Source organism: Drosophila innubila, assembly GCF_004354385.1.
Source record: "Drosophila innubila isolate TH190305 chromosome 2L unlocalized genomic scaffold, UK_Dinn_1.0 4_B_2L, whole genome shotgun sequence".
In the NCBI taxonomy this organism is placed as follows: Eukaryota; Metazoa; Arthropoda; class Insecta; order Diptera; family Drosophilidae; genus Drosophila; species Drosophila innubila.
Genome location: NW_022995372.1, coordinates 7,597,010 through 7,614,120, shown reverse-complemented (window position 1 = coordinate 7,614,120; position 17,111 = coordinate 7,597,010). Strand labels below are relative to the sequence as shown.

At 35.3% G+C, this 17,111-nt stretch overlaps 1 protein-coding gene across 1 annotated transcript in view; it reads left to right on the top strand.

The window, feature by feature from the left end:
• Positions 1-3,241: 3,241 nt before the first annotated feature.
• Positions 3,242-17,111, top strand: part of LOC117781634 (CUGBP Elav-like family member 2) — an 86,552-nt gene continuing 72,682 nt past the window's right edge. The window contains exon 1 of the mRNA XM_034618420.1: positions 3,242-4,065. Within this exon, the coding sequence (XP_034474311.1) occupies positions 3,257-4,065 (809 nt within the window). The 5' untranslated portion in view covers positions 3,242-3,256. The remainder of the gene's footprint in view (positions 4,066-17,111) is intronic.

The window sequence follows — 17,111 nt, the reverse complement described above, 5'->3', positions numbered from 1 at the left end:
GAGAAATATAGAAAAGTGTTTCAAATTTTTAAATTAATATTAATATGATCTTTCTGTTTTAGTTGCGACTTGGCTAGTTAAGTTGCAGAATTGGCATAGTTTTCGGCCATAGATTAATATACGGAAAATAACAGATATTCTCTTAATTAAAAATTTTAATACTAAAAAAAAAACTAAAAACTAAAAAAAAAAATTGATATTCTGTATCTGGGTCTGTAAATTTTATAGATCGGCAATAAATCGGTGATAAATATATCAAACAAAAAATGGATAAAAACTACATTTCACAAAATTTATAACTTAACACTTTTAATTGAATTTAAAATTATACAGAAATAAATTCTATCGTCAAACAAAATGGAATTTCAAAACAACTTTGTTATTAAATCAAAACTAAATGATGTGGAAAAAATTGAATTCTTTGATTTTCAAAATGCTAATAAAACTGTTATGAAATTGTAAAAAATACAATTGATATATAAATTATAGTCCAAATTGGTTGTTAAGCGAATAAAAAAAAAACTTCTGGCTTTAGCTTTTTAATTTAGTAAATCGGTCAACAATAAAACTTGCTTGACAAAACGCTTACACATCAAATTAAACACTTATTTAGTTAAATATACATGGCATACCTTGAGGCTAATGTGAAGCGACTATCAATGGTTTTACAATAAAATACTAAAGTAAAGTCTCTCTGTGGCCAGTTGGCGTTCAAGTAGTTGCAAGTTGACCACAACACAGATCTTGGCAAAAGCATCTTACAGGCTTTTCGGTAAAATTCACAGAGTGGGAGAAACAGAGATTAAGAAGGATTCTCACACACCTGCTGCCCAACAATTTCTTCAATAGCTGGCTGTCAGTACACTAGCCCTGCACAATTTGTTGCAAGTATCTGAACTAGAATGTTTGTTTAGTATCTTTTACATAGTGTTGCATTGTTGTTGTTGCTGCTACTGTTGTGTTGGTTGTAAGCTTTCTTTCATTGAAACGTACTTGGACTCGAACTCGGACACGGCAGGCGGGGAACTGTTGTCTAGCCATTCGTTTGTGCATGCTTTGCATGCTACACGGCTAACACAAACAGTGTGCCACACACACACCTACACACATTTCGTATGTTGGCAAGTGTGATGGTGGTGGTGGAGAGGAGGGGGGTCAGTGGTTTGCTGTTTGTTGTATGACATATAAAAGTCAACTTGAATGCGCTGTGTAAATTTAGCCACCCGACATACACATTGCATTTTCCGAGCTCACTCTAAGGGCGCTTCGAGTGTGTGTTTGTGTGTGTGTGTGTGTGTGTGTAAGAGTGTATCTGTATCTGTATACCATACACTGTTGCAACTTTAAGTAGTTGTGCGTGTGTACCGAGGAAATGGTTGCATTTGAAAGGAATTTGCCTTTACAAGATTTTACTCTTTGCAATTTACACGCGCCGCGTACTCTTCCTTATATATAAACCCACACACATATAGATTCATACCACACAAGTCTAAATATATACATGCTATACATCCTTGCATATATATATATATTTGTTTGTGAATGTATATGGACTTGTATTGTATACATTTGGCTTTTGTAAATGTTGCTTTCTTATTACATGGCATTATATCGTGTTCTCGTGTGGTATAGCTTTTCTTCTTCTTTTAGTTGTTGTTGTGTTTATGTTGTTGCTGTTGCTACTGTTGCTGCTGCTGACGTTGCTGTTAACAGGATGTTGTTCTGAATGCAGGAAGTCATCTCTAGCAGCTGCAACATAAAAACTGATTTATTATCTATGCTCAGGCTTTTTTACGCTTAATTAGCCAAAGAGCTTGTAATTAAAATAACCTGCTACTGAATTGTGATACAGAACATGTTTCAAGCAGATCTTCGCTTAATATGAGTTTAGAATTTTTGCTACAGAAATAGCAAGAGATGTTCTTTAAAGCAGAACTTAATCCCTTAATTTATGACTGATTTTTGATTAATAAATAAAGTAAAAAATTTATGATAGATTGGAACTCAAAGCAAATTCAGTTAGGCAATTAGTCAGTTAGTTTTTAAATTCATTAACAAATTGTTTTTTGTACAACAACCTATTTCAACAGATTTCTTTGGAGCTAGATCTATGATTTTAACTATAAAGAATGTATTCTAGGCTTTATCAAAAACCGTTGCATTGTTCGCATTTCCCCTGTGGTTGTCCTTTTTTTCTTAGGAACTGCTTCATTTTACACCGATTCGAATCAGAAGGTGCTTTCTTCATGTAATCAAAATCAGAATAACATCCATCCATTGACTGCAAATCATTTCATTTGGTTGCGTCACTTGTTCAATGTTGGGACAACGACAGCATCATTCAAAAATCCCTCAAAAGTGCTGACCATAAAACTGAGAGCAGTCAGATGCTGAAGAGAGAGTCTCAGTTGGCCCCAAGGGACACATATTTACACATACTCACTCACTTACAAAGAGACAGAGTCCACATGCTTTACAGTGAAATGACATTGCTGCCGTTGGCATTCAGTGTTGCTTTCTATAGCTCAAGTGTTTGCGTTTTACAACCATACACTCAGTGCGTGTCTGTGTGTGTGTATGTTTTGTATTTGTGCGTTGGCATTTTGTAGCTCGAGTTCTCTAGCACCAGCTTAAGTGAAATGTAGCTGACCTAAGCTACAAAATAAACACAAATGCAATGCACACACGTATAGCACACACACACACACACACTCTTATGGTTACAGCACACAGACTTGAAAAGAGGACGGCACACGTAGGCGAGTTAAAGGACTATGATGAACGCAAATGTCACTGCACACGACAGATAAAAGAGAGAAAACACAAACAATGCATTAGACAGAGGTAGAAAGTTAAAAAAAGAGACGGACAGAAAGAGAGAGAGAGAGAAATGTAATGTTTTTTTAGTTCCTTTATAGCGTGTTTGCATGTGTGTATGTGTGATTGTCAAGGTCATCCATTTATACTAATAATTTCATACTGTCGTCTTTTCTATGTACTAATCAAATTTGCAATCTGCCTCCCAACTTTTATCCCTCAGGCAAATAAGCTATTAATAAAGCAAAAATAGAAAAACACCTTAACTAAGTGTGAGTAAAAGAGGGAGACAAAAGCAACAGCAACAGCAACAGCGTGGATTGGAAAAAGCCTGAAACAGACAAAGAAACCTAAGGAAAGCTAGACAGAAGCAGCGAAAAGGGAAGGGGAAGATAGAGACAGCGAGAACTCTGAGTGTGTGCTGTAGATTGACAAAACAATGCTCAGTTCTCTGGACGCGTTGGCCGGTAAAATCGCGAAGGCGACACCGGGAACGGGCGCCGTTGCGGCCAGCGCCAATGGCAATAAGCCAACAAATAATGCACATCATCCGGCCCATCAGCATCATGCGACACGACATCATCAGTTGGATTATGATTACTCAGCCGTTGAAATTGAACCGCCCGCCGAGCAATTGGCCAACTCGCCACGCAACGAGCGCGAAAGGTTGCAACAGGCGCAACATGCGTATGAGCAGCAGGCACAGGCTGAATTGGAGTTCGGTTTGGCGGATGTGGATACGAAAAGTTGTTTAACACTGCTGAGTCATCGGCGTAGCAGTAATAATATGCATACACTCAATCATTTAACGCAAACGGGCAAATCAAGTAATGGACATGCAACGCGACATCAGCAGCATTATCATCATCCTTATCAGCGTCCATTGCGGCCAGTCTCACCTATGGTGCAGCAGCAGCAGCAGCAGCAGCAGCAGCAGAAACAACAACAACAGAGTCAGTCGCAACAACAACAACAACAACAACCGCAGTCACAACCGCAACCGCAACAACAATCGCCATATCAACAGCAGCTATCAAATTTGGCGGCGCTGCAGGATCATCATCAGGAGCTGCTGCAGTCACAGCAGGAACTGTTCCACAAGCAGCTGATCAACATGCAACACCAACAACAGCAACAACAACAACAACAACAACAGGAAAGGGAACGCCAATCTTCAATTAATTTTAATGAAAGCTGCAACAGTGACCACGACTCACAGCAAGAGTACAAAATTTGCCTGAGGGATAGGTGAGTGTGTGACACGCCCACAGCCTTACAACCCAAATAACATACAACAAAAATAAACAAACACAATCAGCATGCAATGTCTTACCAACAACAACAACAACAACAACTTTACTAATTACCACTTATAGCTTATACTTTAATCCCATAATTAACTACATATATATTCACTAAGTATTTTCCTGTTTTGTTTTTCGCTGTTTTGTTTTTTACTTATCGCCGACATTGCATGCTTGCATGCACTTCACAAACAACCTCACTGTTGAAATTGTTTTAAAATAAACTTAATTCATTAACTAAAATCAACAAGCAGTCCAACAATAAACAACATCAACCTGAATGAAGGATTCTTGTTAGTGGTTATACAGTAAAAATGCATTAAAATAAATATTTCATCCGGGAATTTGCAAGTTTCAGGTTGGTTTTGTAATGCACCAGGTGTGAAACTCATTTCCCTCATTTCTCCTTCAACAAATTTCATTTCTTCTTATTAGTTGGTTAATCAATATAAATTATATAGCATACGCTTTAAATAATAGCGTTATAGTCCAAAATTATATATATTTTTAAAATAAATTCTATTACAAATAAATACATACAAATAAGCTACATTACCCAAAGAAGAACAACAACAAAATTTGAGAAACAAAATAAATATGAAGAAGTGAAAAAAATTATTTTAATAAAAATATTCCATGAATATTTGTTGGTAATTTTTAACATCTATTTTATATTTAAACTTTTTTGTTTAATTGTTTTGTTAACTTGTTGCTACAAAATCTAAATGCCTTCTTTAGCTATTTTTATATCAGCAATCCCAGATAAATGATGATGTCATTTAGTCAGTTTGTTAAATGGTTTAATTATCCTTTCACCATTTTTAGCATAAAATATTGTCGTTTAATTTTCAATCAATTTAAAAATAATAATTTATACTATTCACATATTCGCACTAAAAGAAAAATAAATAAACGATGAAAATATACTCTATAGCACACATACTCATCCTGAATCATAGTTTTACAGGGCATAAATAATGATGCATTCATCAGCATTAATTACAAATTAAATATGCAACTTGCTCTCAAACACTTGTTGAATATATGATAACGATGGTTGAAATAAATATACTCAGATCTCATTTATTTCAGCAGTTGCTTAAGAATATTCGAATCATTTTGTTACTCTGTCATGCTATGTCTACCAAAAAAGCAAACACGTCAAGAAAACAAGGTAAAAACGAATGTCAACGCCCAAAAACGACGCCTGAAAGCAACACAATTTCGTGTGTGCCGCTGAACAGTTGTAATTTGTTGTTAGGTCTGTCACAACAACTAGAATACCAATAACCACATAAAGAACAACTACAACAACAATAGGGCCAAGCACCTTAACAACAATAAGAACAACAAACTGAAATTCATGTGACAAATTGCTGCTGGGGATGTTGTAACAACGTCTTAGGCAATGGAGTTGGACTATAGAAAGAGAGAGCTTCTAGGCACGCACACACCCACACAGACACACATACAAGTACATGTGGCATTTAACTATGTTATATATGTTCTTAACTAATTTATTGTATAATATCATTTGACATATTGTTTTCATGTTTTACTTTGATTTGTTGCCCAGTAACAATGCCCTTTGACTTTATGACTACTGCTCAACTGCCTCCATTTACTCCCTTCCCTTTCCCCTTTATTCTTTTCCACACTTTATTGCCCTGTGGCCTTCTCTGTTCGAGTTCCTTTCACACATGCTAATATTGGACGTCTTGGCCTAGGCGCCGTTTTGACAGTTGTTCTCTCTTACATAATTACACTGAAAGAAAAAAAAATTGTGGAAATTTTAGAACGAAAATTTTAATATAGGAACGTGAATATACAATTTTGATTTTGATTGCTTAGAAGAACTTTTTCAGCAGATTCTCTAAGAATAGTCTACTTTAATAAAAAATAAGAATTTTGTGGTTGAATTGAATTTTTACATTTACTAACCCTTATTTATTTGAATTTAATTCAAATTCACCTTTAATTTGCATTTCTCCTAGTGAACTGCACCTTGTCCTGAGCTACTTTTAAGCACATTGTGGAAACGCAAAACTTGACGTTTATTTTTATTATTGTATGATAAAAATTGCTTAAGTGTGCACACAACAAGCATATGCATATGACATTTTATGTTTATTGTTTCTGCAATTTGCCGTTCCTGTTGACATTTGCGTGTTTTGAGGCTGCCCCTTTTCCCCTTCTCTTAGCGAACATTTCCAGCTAACCGTTCATTGACTTTAAAGCGCGTGTCGTAATGCAATTAGCCTTAAAAGTCTGCGCCCGGGTAATCGAAATCAGTGAGAAACGAGGCATTTGCATGTGCCGAGGCATCAGCCAATTAGTTATAGAAAGGGACGGTGAGAAGAGAAATGAGAGAGAAAAAAGTGCAAATATAGATAACCAGGCTAAATTACATATAATGATAGAGATAGAAAGAGAAGAAATTCGACTATCCACAATAATTACGTAAATTTTTCATTTGCTCTGCAAGTTGCATGCAGCATAGCAAAACAAAATGACCAGGCCCCATTGGGAATTTGTAGTGAAAGTGAAAACTGAGCGACAAAAGCGGCTTCAAATAAACAGAGACACATATATAGACACACACACACACACACACACACACACATATAAATACCTGAAAGTAAACAAAAGCTGGATGGTTTTTCATTTATTTAAGTGACTACGCAGGGAGAAAACAAAGGACAGACATACCTGCCTGACAGAGATGGGTAAAAGTAGAGAAAGGCTCTCGGACACGTAAGCGAGCAAACTTTGAAAGCCGTGGCAAAGAGGGGTATCAAGTGTGAGTGTGTTTGTGTGTGTGTGACAGGAAGTGAGTGCAGAAGTTGTCTAAAGTGTTAATCAGAGGCAGGTCTATGATTAAATACTCTAACTGAGACAGCTTTAGCTTGATTGATGATAGTTTGTATAGATAAATAGTATAAATATACAATGGGAACCCAATTTTCTTCAACTATTTGAAGAAAACGAAAGGATTTCAAATACAGTCGAAGTTAAGTAAATAGAAAAAATCTCTATTCTTACGGACTTACATGTATTTATAGATTTTATATCAATCTATTTCCTAATCATAAAATATAATAACCGAAAAATGTTTTTAAATCAATAGAAAATTAAAAATAATTCTATTTATTATAATAATTAGAATGAAATAAATATTATTGATATTAATATTTTATTAATATTAATAATCTCTCAACCTGTAACACAAGGAAACAAGAAATTAAATACAAATACAGTTCAATTTTACAATAGAGAACAGATCTGTTTAGCTCCTGTCAAGCAGCCTTTAAAAGCTAATGTACTCAACTCTTGATATCCTTTCATTTAAGGATATTCGCACGTTCTCTTTATAAAATTCTACCTCTAGACCTTACGAGTGCTGGCTTTGGCTTTGCATAGTCTATTATGCATGCTAAAGTAACAACAACTGCAACTAGAACAACAACTATGTAACACCCACTCAGGTTGTTGTTTTTGAACTGGGAACACCAACTGCGTTTCATTTGAATTGTTGCAAGCTTCACTTTAAGTTGTAGCTGTATAGTGTTTGATCCTTGATCCCACGCCTAGCTAATTTAGCTGCTCAGCAGCAGCTCTGACACCTCGTAGAACCTCGGGCAATGCCTGCTAGATATTTTCTGGGATAACCCACTAAGCGCTCTGAGTATTCATCGAAATCAAATTATGCTCCATTTTTCTACTATAAAAATTTTAACCTTGTCTTTTTCCTGACATTTGCATAACCACATATGAACCTCCGCTGCTGCGAATGTTTGTTGTTAAATTCATAAACATACACTTATATGTACATATGTATTGTGTGGGTGTGTGGGTGTGTGTGTGTATAGACTCTTCACCTTTATTATTTTATGAAAATTTTATATGCATAAATGCTGAATTTTTGGCATTTGTGTTTGTGAGGGTGGCTCCAGCGAGCAGGTTGTGTGAGGGTTGTCTGCATATCTATTTGGCATACGGTTTCATTGTTCATGCTATTTGGCAAAATTTGTTATTTAAATAGAAAGAAGTTGCATATAAATTATATGCATATGGGCATTGGGTGCATGATGTTTCGACGAATACTTGATGTTTGACTATGCGCGTTCCCTCCCCCGCCACCCTCCTCTTTTGCACAACTGTCAGCCAGTTTAACAAATATTTGAGCGTGCATGCTAAGAATCTTGTTTTAGTCGTTTTCAGATATGTATATAATGTAAAAGTATTTGTCAGTCGGAATACATTTTTATTTCCTTAAATGAAGTGAACAAAAATTGTTATAATTATATATCGTTGGGGACTTAAAGATCCAGTTCGTAATGTACATTTCATTTTTTTTATGAATATTATAAGACTTATTAAACAGTTAAATTTAATGCGATTATTTTTAAATATAATATTATTTTGTTTTCTTAAGTTACAACTCTGCTGATAATCTTAAAACTTGTGAAATCCATTTCGAGCAACATCTTGGACATTGCTTCTTTGCGAAAGTTACTTTAAAACAGCAGAAACAATAAGAAAAATAAAAAAATTGCAAGATAAACAAAACAGACCGCAACATAAATAAAAGGGAAAACAAATAATGCTTACAAAGTGCCCAAAATCTATGAAAATACAGAGGAGAAAAAACGAAAATTTCCAGTTGGAAATGATGGTGCTGACGACGCCACAAAAACCAAAAAACTAGCAAAGTTCATTTCCACACCAAAATCAATGAACCAAATGGCGGCAAGCAGACACACATACACACACATATACATATACACAAGTATACTGAGACACAGACAGGGCACAGCTTGTTGGGGTGGGTCTAGGTTTATTGTCGGGAGGAAGATAGGGAGGTAGAAAGGGATGATTTTGGTTTGAAAACGGGTAACAGCTTTGCAGCTTTTATTTTGCCATTGTGCGGTGTACGTTGGGTCAGAATCGGTTCGTTTGGTTTGGTTTGGTTTGAATGTAGGGAGAATATTCCTCCCTGACTTGGAGTCAGCCGACTATAGCCGGGGAGAGACCGCAACGCAGTTACAAAAAAAAAACACACACACACACATCCAAAGCAAACACCACCAAACACTTGCTAAAGGAGCCGAACAAAACTAACCGCAATTTTCGAGGCGCTTGCATGCAATAGAAAAAGAAATGAACGAAAAAAAAAGGGTCGGAGAAACAATATGTAGGGTATGTTTGTGAAGGCAGGAGGGAAGTTCAAAAACTAAAGCATAGCAAACGGCGCCGGGGCTGCTGTTGCTTATTTTATTAATGCTCTCTCCATTGCTGTTTTCACTTTTTGTGCAAACATTTTTTATTGCCATATATAAACATTTATATTTTAGTTTATTTTATTTACTTTATGCGGCCGGAGGCGCAGCAAATACAGTAGCCAACTGTTGGGCGCTGCATTGAAATACCCTACACTGAAAAAAAAGACCAAGTTCTAAAATCAAGAACATTCATCTTAAATATTTTGTTCTTAAAATAAGATTATTTTAAGACCAAATTACTAAAACTAAGATTATTAATCTAAAAAATCTTAAAATCTTAATATAGGAATAAAAATCTTAAATTGTTAGGAAAGTATAAATAGCTACTATTTTGTATCAAACAAATGATGGCTCCGTGGCGCTCTGGTTAGAGAGACCGCTTCAGTTGTGAAGCAGTAGGCGGCGGTTCGAATCCAACTCGTAAAAAATTAAAATAACATTTATAAAATTACTAAAACAGAATAAAATATAAATAAATCAAAGTTTAAAAATTAAAAAAAATATAAATATAAAAAATAATTTTTGTTTATTTTATTTTTTGATTTTAATTTTAAGAATATTTATTCTTAAAATAAGAACTTGGTCTTATTTAAAATGTTCTTAAAATCAAGATGTGTTCTCTTAACTCAAGAATTTGATGTTCTCGACGCATTTTCTAGACCAAAAATCTTAGTTCTGAGACCAAATCTTGATTTTAGAACATTTTTTTTATCAGTGTAGCATTTAAGAAAAGACAGCTTTGTGAACATCGTTTGACGCAACATTGTTAAGAAAATATATAAATATTTTTTCAGTTATACTTTCTATATTAATTTCATATATGTGACTGTATGCAGAGTATCTTTTAAGCACATCATTACACACATTCCACTGCCTTTTATATACATACTGTATTTTATTTTATTTGCTAACCAAAAACCGCAGCCAGCAACAACTCTTATCGACTGCTCTTTGGCTTTTCATTCACTAATTTTGGGGCTAGTACTAGAGAAACAACTGGACACAGGATGGTTTAGTTATTGGTTTCTCTCTTCGCACACTCGAGGGCATATCGATAGGGGAAAAAAACTTTGCAGACCGCTGCAAGGGGTTTCAACTGAAGTGTGTACATGTATGTGTATGTGATTAATACTTCTGGTCAAGCATTAAACTCAAACTCTCGGGCTGTGTTTTATTTGAAGAGGCGCCCCGTTCACAATTTTTGGTGTATGTGCGCTTTCATTTTATTTCTGTGAACCTTAAGGACACTTGAATAATGATGGAACAGACCGAGTTTCTCCTCCTCACTCCTTATTTCGCCCAGGTCCCGACTGCCGCAAATTTGCGGCGCATTCTCGGCCCTGTTTGAAGCTCCATTGCAAAAGTGCTGACATGTTATTTGTGCAGTTAACGAGCTGAGTTATTTTGCGGGCACAAACCGCACTTGAAAAACGGGCCAAAAAAAAAAACAAAAACAAGAAATAAATATATAAAAACGAACGAACATAAAAGCAACTTTGGGGGGAAAAGTCTGCTCTTCAACTCATGGCCATTGATTTTCACTTTTCTGCTTAACAAATTAAATGTGTTTTATTGAATGGGTTTTCGGACCCAACGACTTTCTATACGAGTTTGTTGTTTGTTTATGCGATTGCCGCTCATTAAAATCGAATTGCAATAAATTCTCCCTCTTTTCGCCTATTTTATAGATTTCAAATTAACATTTGCACACGTTTTCGGTTTTGTTTATTTGTTGCGAGTGCATAATTTAGTGTGTGGCTTTCAATTTACTACTAAATTAGTTTTGCGCACATTTATGATAATTCTCCCTTTTACATTTTATGCTTAAGTGATAAAAATTAGGCATATTTAAAGTGGTTTAAATTTTCATCTTTCCCTCAAAAACGACATAAAATATCAGACACCCATTTTTTTTTTACTGTCTACTTCATGCTGAACCAATCTGATGACGCCATAGTCCTTACCTTGTCAACATTTTCATTAAAACAACGCTTCAACGCCGCATAAAATGGCAAGCAATACGAGACTGCTCAACTTGAATATACTCAGTAATACAGTGTACTTAAAACTAAGCTGACGAGATATTTACATAAATTTAATCATATAAAAAAATTAAACATACAATGATGTGCAGATTTTCTTATCTCGTGAAAGATAATTTTAGAAAATATATAAAGGAAAAGCAAAAATAAATTCAGTATTAATAATGTGACGCATGATTATAAAACACTAAATATTTAAGCAATAATTGATAGTTTTTCTTCTAGAATCTAGACCTAAGATACGTTTATGCCTTCATGTTATGCAGTACCTTACCATACCCCTTGATCTCCGTACAGGGTATAGGAGTACTTACTCTTCTTTGCCACAACACACGACCATCAAAGAGTTGCAGGAATTTGTTTGTTTATTATTTTCCTTTTTGCCAACAGACGATGACGGGCCCCAAAAAGTATGCTATAGAAAAAGCGTACAAAACAATAAAACATAAAGCGCAAAACAATTGTCGAGGTCGCTGTTGTTTTTGTTATTACCTTGGAGATTAATTAATTGCAAGGCACAAAAATATGCTACAAGTTCAGCCGCCCCCTTTAGATCCCCTTCTCTTACTCAGTCTATCGCTTTGCCAGTCATTTCCGGTCTTCCTCCCACGCCAGTATTTATGGCTGCAGAAAAACAAAATATAAAATAACAATAGCAGCAACAAGATGATAATTTTCAGGCTCGTTTCAGTGTGCCCTCCTGCTTTTGTTTATGGCTTTTTCTTTTATAAAGTGGAAAATTGCAGACAGCATTGTTTGTTATTTATTGCCATTTTGATATGAAACCTTTTTTACGCCCATGGGCTATAAGGAAATCAACCTCCGCCATGTAATGCTTTATTCTCGTTCCACTAAAATCTAGACAACTTTATGGACGTTTCTTCCTTAGTGTGTGTGTGTGTAAGCCGATATTTGGCCTGTCATAAAAGGCACAACTAATGATTTGTTTTTGCCATGCTTCATCAATATCAAGTGGTTGGCAATGACATACCTTGGCATGAACATGCTTGAACTCGACTTGTCTTGATTAGACATTAGCATTAATGATTAACATAAAATTATTCTGCATTGATTACATTGATTGGGTTTTTTCGCTCCTTATTTATTGTTGACCTTTATTTGTAAATGTGAAAATTATGTTTGCCAACCTTTCTTTTATGTTTGCCAATGGTAAGGATATTTCGATAATTGGAACTAGTGTATTACCAGTGTACAATTTTCATAAATTAAGTTGAATTAGTATTACCATTCACTATCATTTCTTTTATATTCCATCCAACTATTTTTTCTTCAATTCTACCTACGTGAACTATGAATAACGATCGTAAAAATCGGTGCTATTTTAATGTTATTGATTTTCTAATATACACTCGAGCTTCCCAAACTCGAACTTTTATAACTCGAATTTTCTCTAACTTGATCAAAATTGAGTGGCAATAGCGTTTACTAACCAAATTACAAGCAATTCTGATTTCATAATTTAAGCTTCTATAAGTTGAATTTATGCAAAGCTCGAACAATAATATTCGCACGTGCTTCTGTAAGTCGAATTTTTTTTTTTAGTACTTCCCTTACTTCCGAAATTTTAAGTTCTGTTTAGCTTGACGAGTATGAGAGTATTTAAAAGTTAAAGTAAAGTGGAACAGCCTGCAAATTGTTTATGTGAGTTTGTAGTCACTAGTTTCTAATTTTTTTATTCAAGATAATTAAAAATTTAAAAAGATCACAATTTGACATGCATTAATTTGTAGTTTCTTTTAACTTAACAAAAAAACATCCGTAAGTCAAATTTTTCCTTTGGATAATGGTGATTCGAGTTAACAAAGTTGGACTGTATTTTTTTTCCCATTATCCGCAACACATTTCCCTATTATTCGCGACCGCCTCCTATGCTAACTCAATCAGTGTAGTAAAACGTTCATCGTTCCTCACATTTAGCCTGTCAACCCTTCTTAGCATTGAAATCAATTTGACAAAAGCCACATAAATTTGAATAAATTGCGGACACATAAATTTAGACATGAACTTCGAGCAAAAAAAAAAAAAAAAAAACAGGAGCGAGCAAGAAAGTAGATAGAAAGGAAGTTGTATAAACCAAAACACAAATAAACTTACAGGCGACGACTCAACTAACAAAACAAACAAAAACAGCAAAATAAAAAAAAAACCACGAGGATATAAAGGGTAAACGAGAAACTAAAATGGATCCTGTTACGCTAGAGTCCTTGTAAGCTGCTCGAAGAGAGAGGACTGCGGTTGGTCGCAATGTAATCGAAAATCCAGTTGCTTGGAGAAAAGCTGCCACTGCTTTCACCTCACTCACACGCTGACCGTTGAGATAACTAACGAAAATAGAAACAACAAATACAATTTAAGCTGAGAAAATCAAAATGAAGCATAAACAAACAGCAGAAGAATAAGCAAGACAAAGGGAGAGTTGGAGGCAGGCAACTGCGAAAAGTAAATGGAGCCAATAATAGAAAAAAAAATATATATAAGAAGATTGCCACAACAAGACTGACTAAAAGAGAGAGAGAGAGAGAGAAAGAGACAGAGAGAGAGGCAGAGGTGTGGCGGCGCTGAGACATGTTGCCAGGACGAACAGGAAAGTGTATAAATGAAAAGAAATCGAAACCGATTGCTGTATAACTGAATGTGTGTGTGTGGCATTTGTAGGCAACACGATAAGCAGGCAGTAGTAGAAAAAGAAACCCCCAACCGAAAGACGGCATAAATGAATGCTAAGCAGGCGTCTGTTGGAACAGGAGGCAAAACAAACACAAAAAAAAACCCTCAAGGGAATATGACTGGCGAGCCGCGTAGTAGCCGGCAAAAAAGGCTTTTCATAATATTTTTAGACATTTGACTTTTGATTGAGCGCATTACACGGACGCATCTCGCTTTCCTTTCTCCCAGTTTTCCTGCCTCGACTTACAATTTGACTGCTAGCAATTTATTTAAGCTTTCCTTTCGCCCTATATATCTCTCTCTCTCTCTCTGTCCGTATTTTAAATGGCAAACTGGCAAATGGCAAATCAGACGGAGGCTAGGCATCGGTCGCTATAAAATTAGATTGTCTTGGGCTTATGGCAAAAATTTGGTTTTAGGCCCTCGCACTGGATTGCCACAGCGTTGTTATTGAAAATCTTAGCCAAACATCTAAACGGCGGTGTTTTATTACCTGTTTGTGTTGTGTTCTTCGTGTTCGGGAAAGCTTTCTTAGCTCTTCTTACATAATGTGGTATATTAAGCGCTTGTTCCACATTACGAGACAACAAACGGCTTAGTAATAAATGATTTTGACTTTTGTGGTTCAACAAGATATTGAAAGAATTAGAGTAAAATAATGGAAATCGGCGTTTATAGAGTTTCTGTATTTGCAAAATATAAATAAATTATAATAATAAAAGTATTATTTTATTATTATTATTATTTTTAATTAGAGTCTTAAGAAGGCAATGATGGAGATTAATATAAAAAGAAATCTTATTTGAAAATTCTATTTTTTAAAAATTTGCTTATAAATTGTCAAATGCTAAATATGTTAAATAAATAATATTTCAAGGTTATTTTTGAGCGTGAAGCATTAACATTTTGCACACTCTTACCCATTATTAAATATTTAAAAAAAGAGATGTTCCTGTGATTGTACAAAAAATATTTAAGTTTATACAACACCTTGCTTTTCCTCAACCATTTTCTTCATCATAGTTTAAATACACTCTTAGTGTTTAAATTCTGTACATTTTTTATTCATTTCTTTAAAATTTAACTCGGTTTGCTTTTATTGAATGTCGACTTTAAATTTTACTTTTATTATATGTTTTGTAATAAATGCACAAAAGGACATAACATAATGTTAGCTTAAAGAAATTAAATCTTTTAATGCTTTTTGGTGGCTCACAATGCCATCCCCTTTGTGAACCTCTGCTCTGCTTGTCTGAATCCCCCCACATCACCTCTTCCCAGAGCTGTCTATACAACATCTGGCTGCTGTCCGAGCCAAAAGAGAAGCAAATCAAAATTCTACATTTTCCATGGCGAAAAAGAAGCAGAAAAGTAAAAGTGACAGGCACTCGCTAATTTTCAACTTTGCTTTATAAAATTTGCTGTTTGTGGCGGTAGGATCAGAGTGATGCGGAGAGGAGAAGCAAATGCGGGGGAAGACTTTAAAATGTGTTTGCCTGTTTTTATTTATTTTATATTACGTCGTCGACTTTGACGTTCTCTCGCTGGCTTGACTTCCTTCCGTTTAGCTCATTAAACACACAGCTGAAGAAGATGAAAAAAAGTAAAGAAAGAGCGGCACAACTTTTTTTGTCTGTCCGTCCGTCCGTCCGTACGACTGTCTGTCGGTCTGTGCCAGACATAACTCTCTGACAGTGTCTTTGGCATTTGTTCTGCCTTTCAGGCCCTTCAACGAATTGTGATATTGTGCTACACAATGTTCGCGTTGAAGGCACTCGAGGGAGTTTCCGTGGTACCCCACCCCTTTTCCATTATCAACCCTCATATATACACCCTATTTATATGCCGTGTTTATGGCGCGGCTGCATAATTTTATTTGTTTGCTTAAAAAAGAATTAAAAGCGGTTTTCTTTTGAAGGGGGCCTTTTATTTTTCTTCAATCCGCTAAATCGCTTTTATGTGCCTTTGGTCGACAATTTACTCACATTGCGCATACGCAGAGTGTGCTGGCTGCTTCTTCGTGTACTTCTGCGTTTTTTCTACCAACTGTAGATATTAACATTTCGGTTTTATGGAGCTGGCATTGTTGTTAATGTTGGCATATAAAAAGACAACTTGTGGTTTAAACATTTATTATATTTTTATATATATGTTTCAAGTTAGTATTTACTTTCTTCAACTTGTTTTCAACTAGCCTTTAACTGCAAGTACTTGTGTTAAGTTTACTAAGCTGATCAAAAGCACACACAACTGACAGTTGCACAATGATCTCAACTGAATTTGCCCATTGGCTCTGTGGCCTTTTGTTTGACTTTCCTCCTTTCACAACAACCAATGTGCTGTTTACCTGTCCATGCTCATTGGCCATTTAAAGACAAAGGCTCTAGATGTTTTTGCCAGTTACCAGTTGCCAGTTGCCAATCGACGGTGCAACGAAGCGGCAAATGCAACACCACGACACGACAGCAGAAACAACAACAACAGCAATAGCAGCAACAATAACACGACGTTCAGACTTTAACACAGTGGATATCATTTCCGGGTAAATGAGCTTGTAGAATTATGGAGTGAGACGAACACAGACTGTGAGGAAGAGAGAAAGACTATGAGAAAGGGAAGAGGTTGCAATATAACGTTTTGCTTCTCAACTCTGCCTGCTGTCAGTTTTTGTTGCACGCACGGAAGTATGCTACACTTTTTCAAGTGGCCACAGACTTCGTAAAAATAATAGCACTTGATTTAAAGATTAAAATTAATTATTTGTAATACATTTTTTTTTTTTTGGTAGGTATCATAAAACCTTAAGAGAAATAAAATCAGAAGAAATATTTTTCTTAGTGATGAAGTGATCACAATAACTAAATGGATATTACATCTTTTAAAAATAAAAAAAATCATTAAAGTTCTCAATTTTTGTTTTTCTTAAATGTATGCATATCTAAAACCTGGAAATGCAGAAATTCTAGTAGATTAGATAG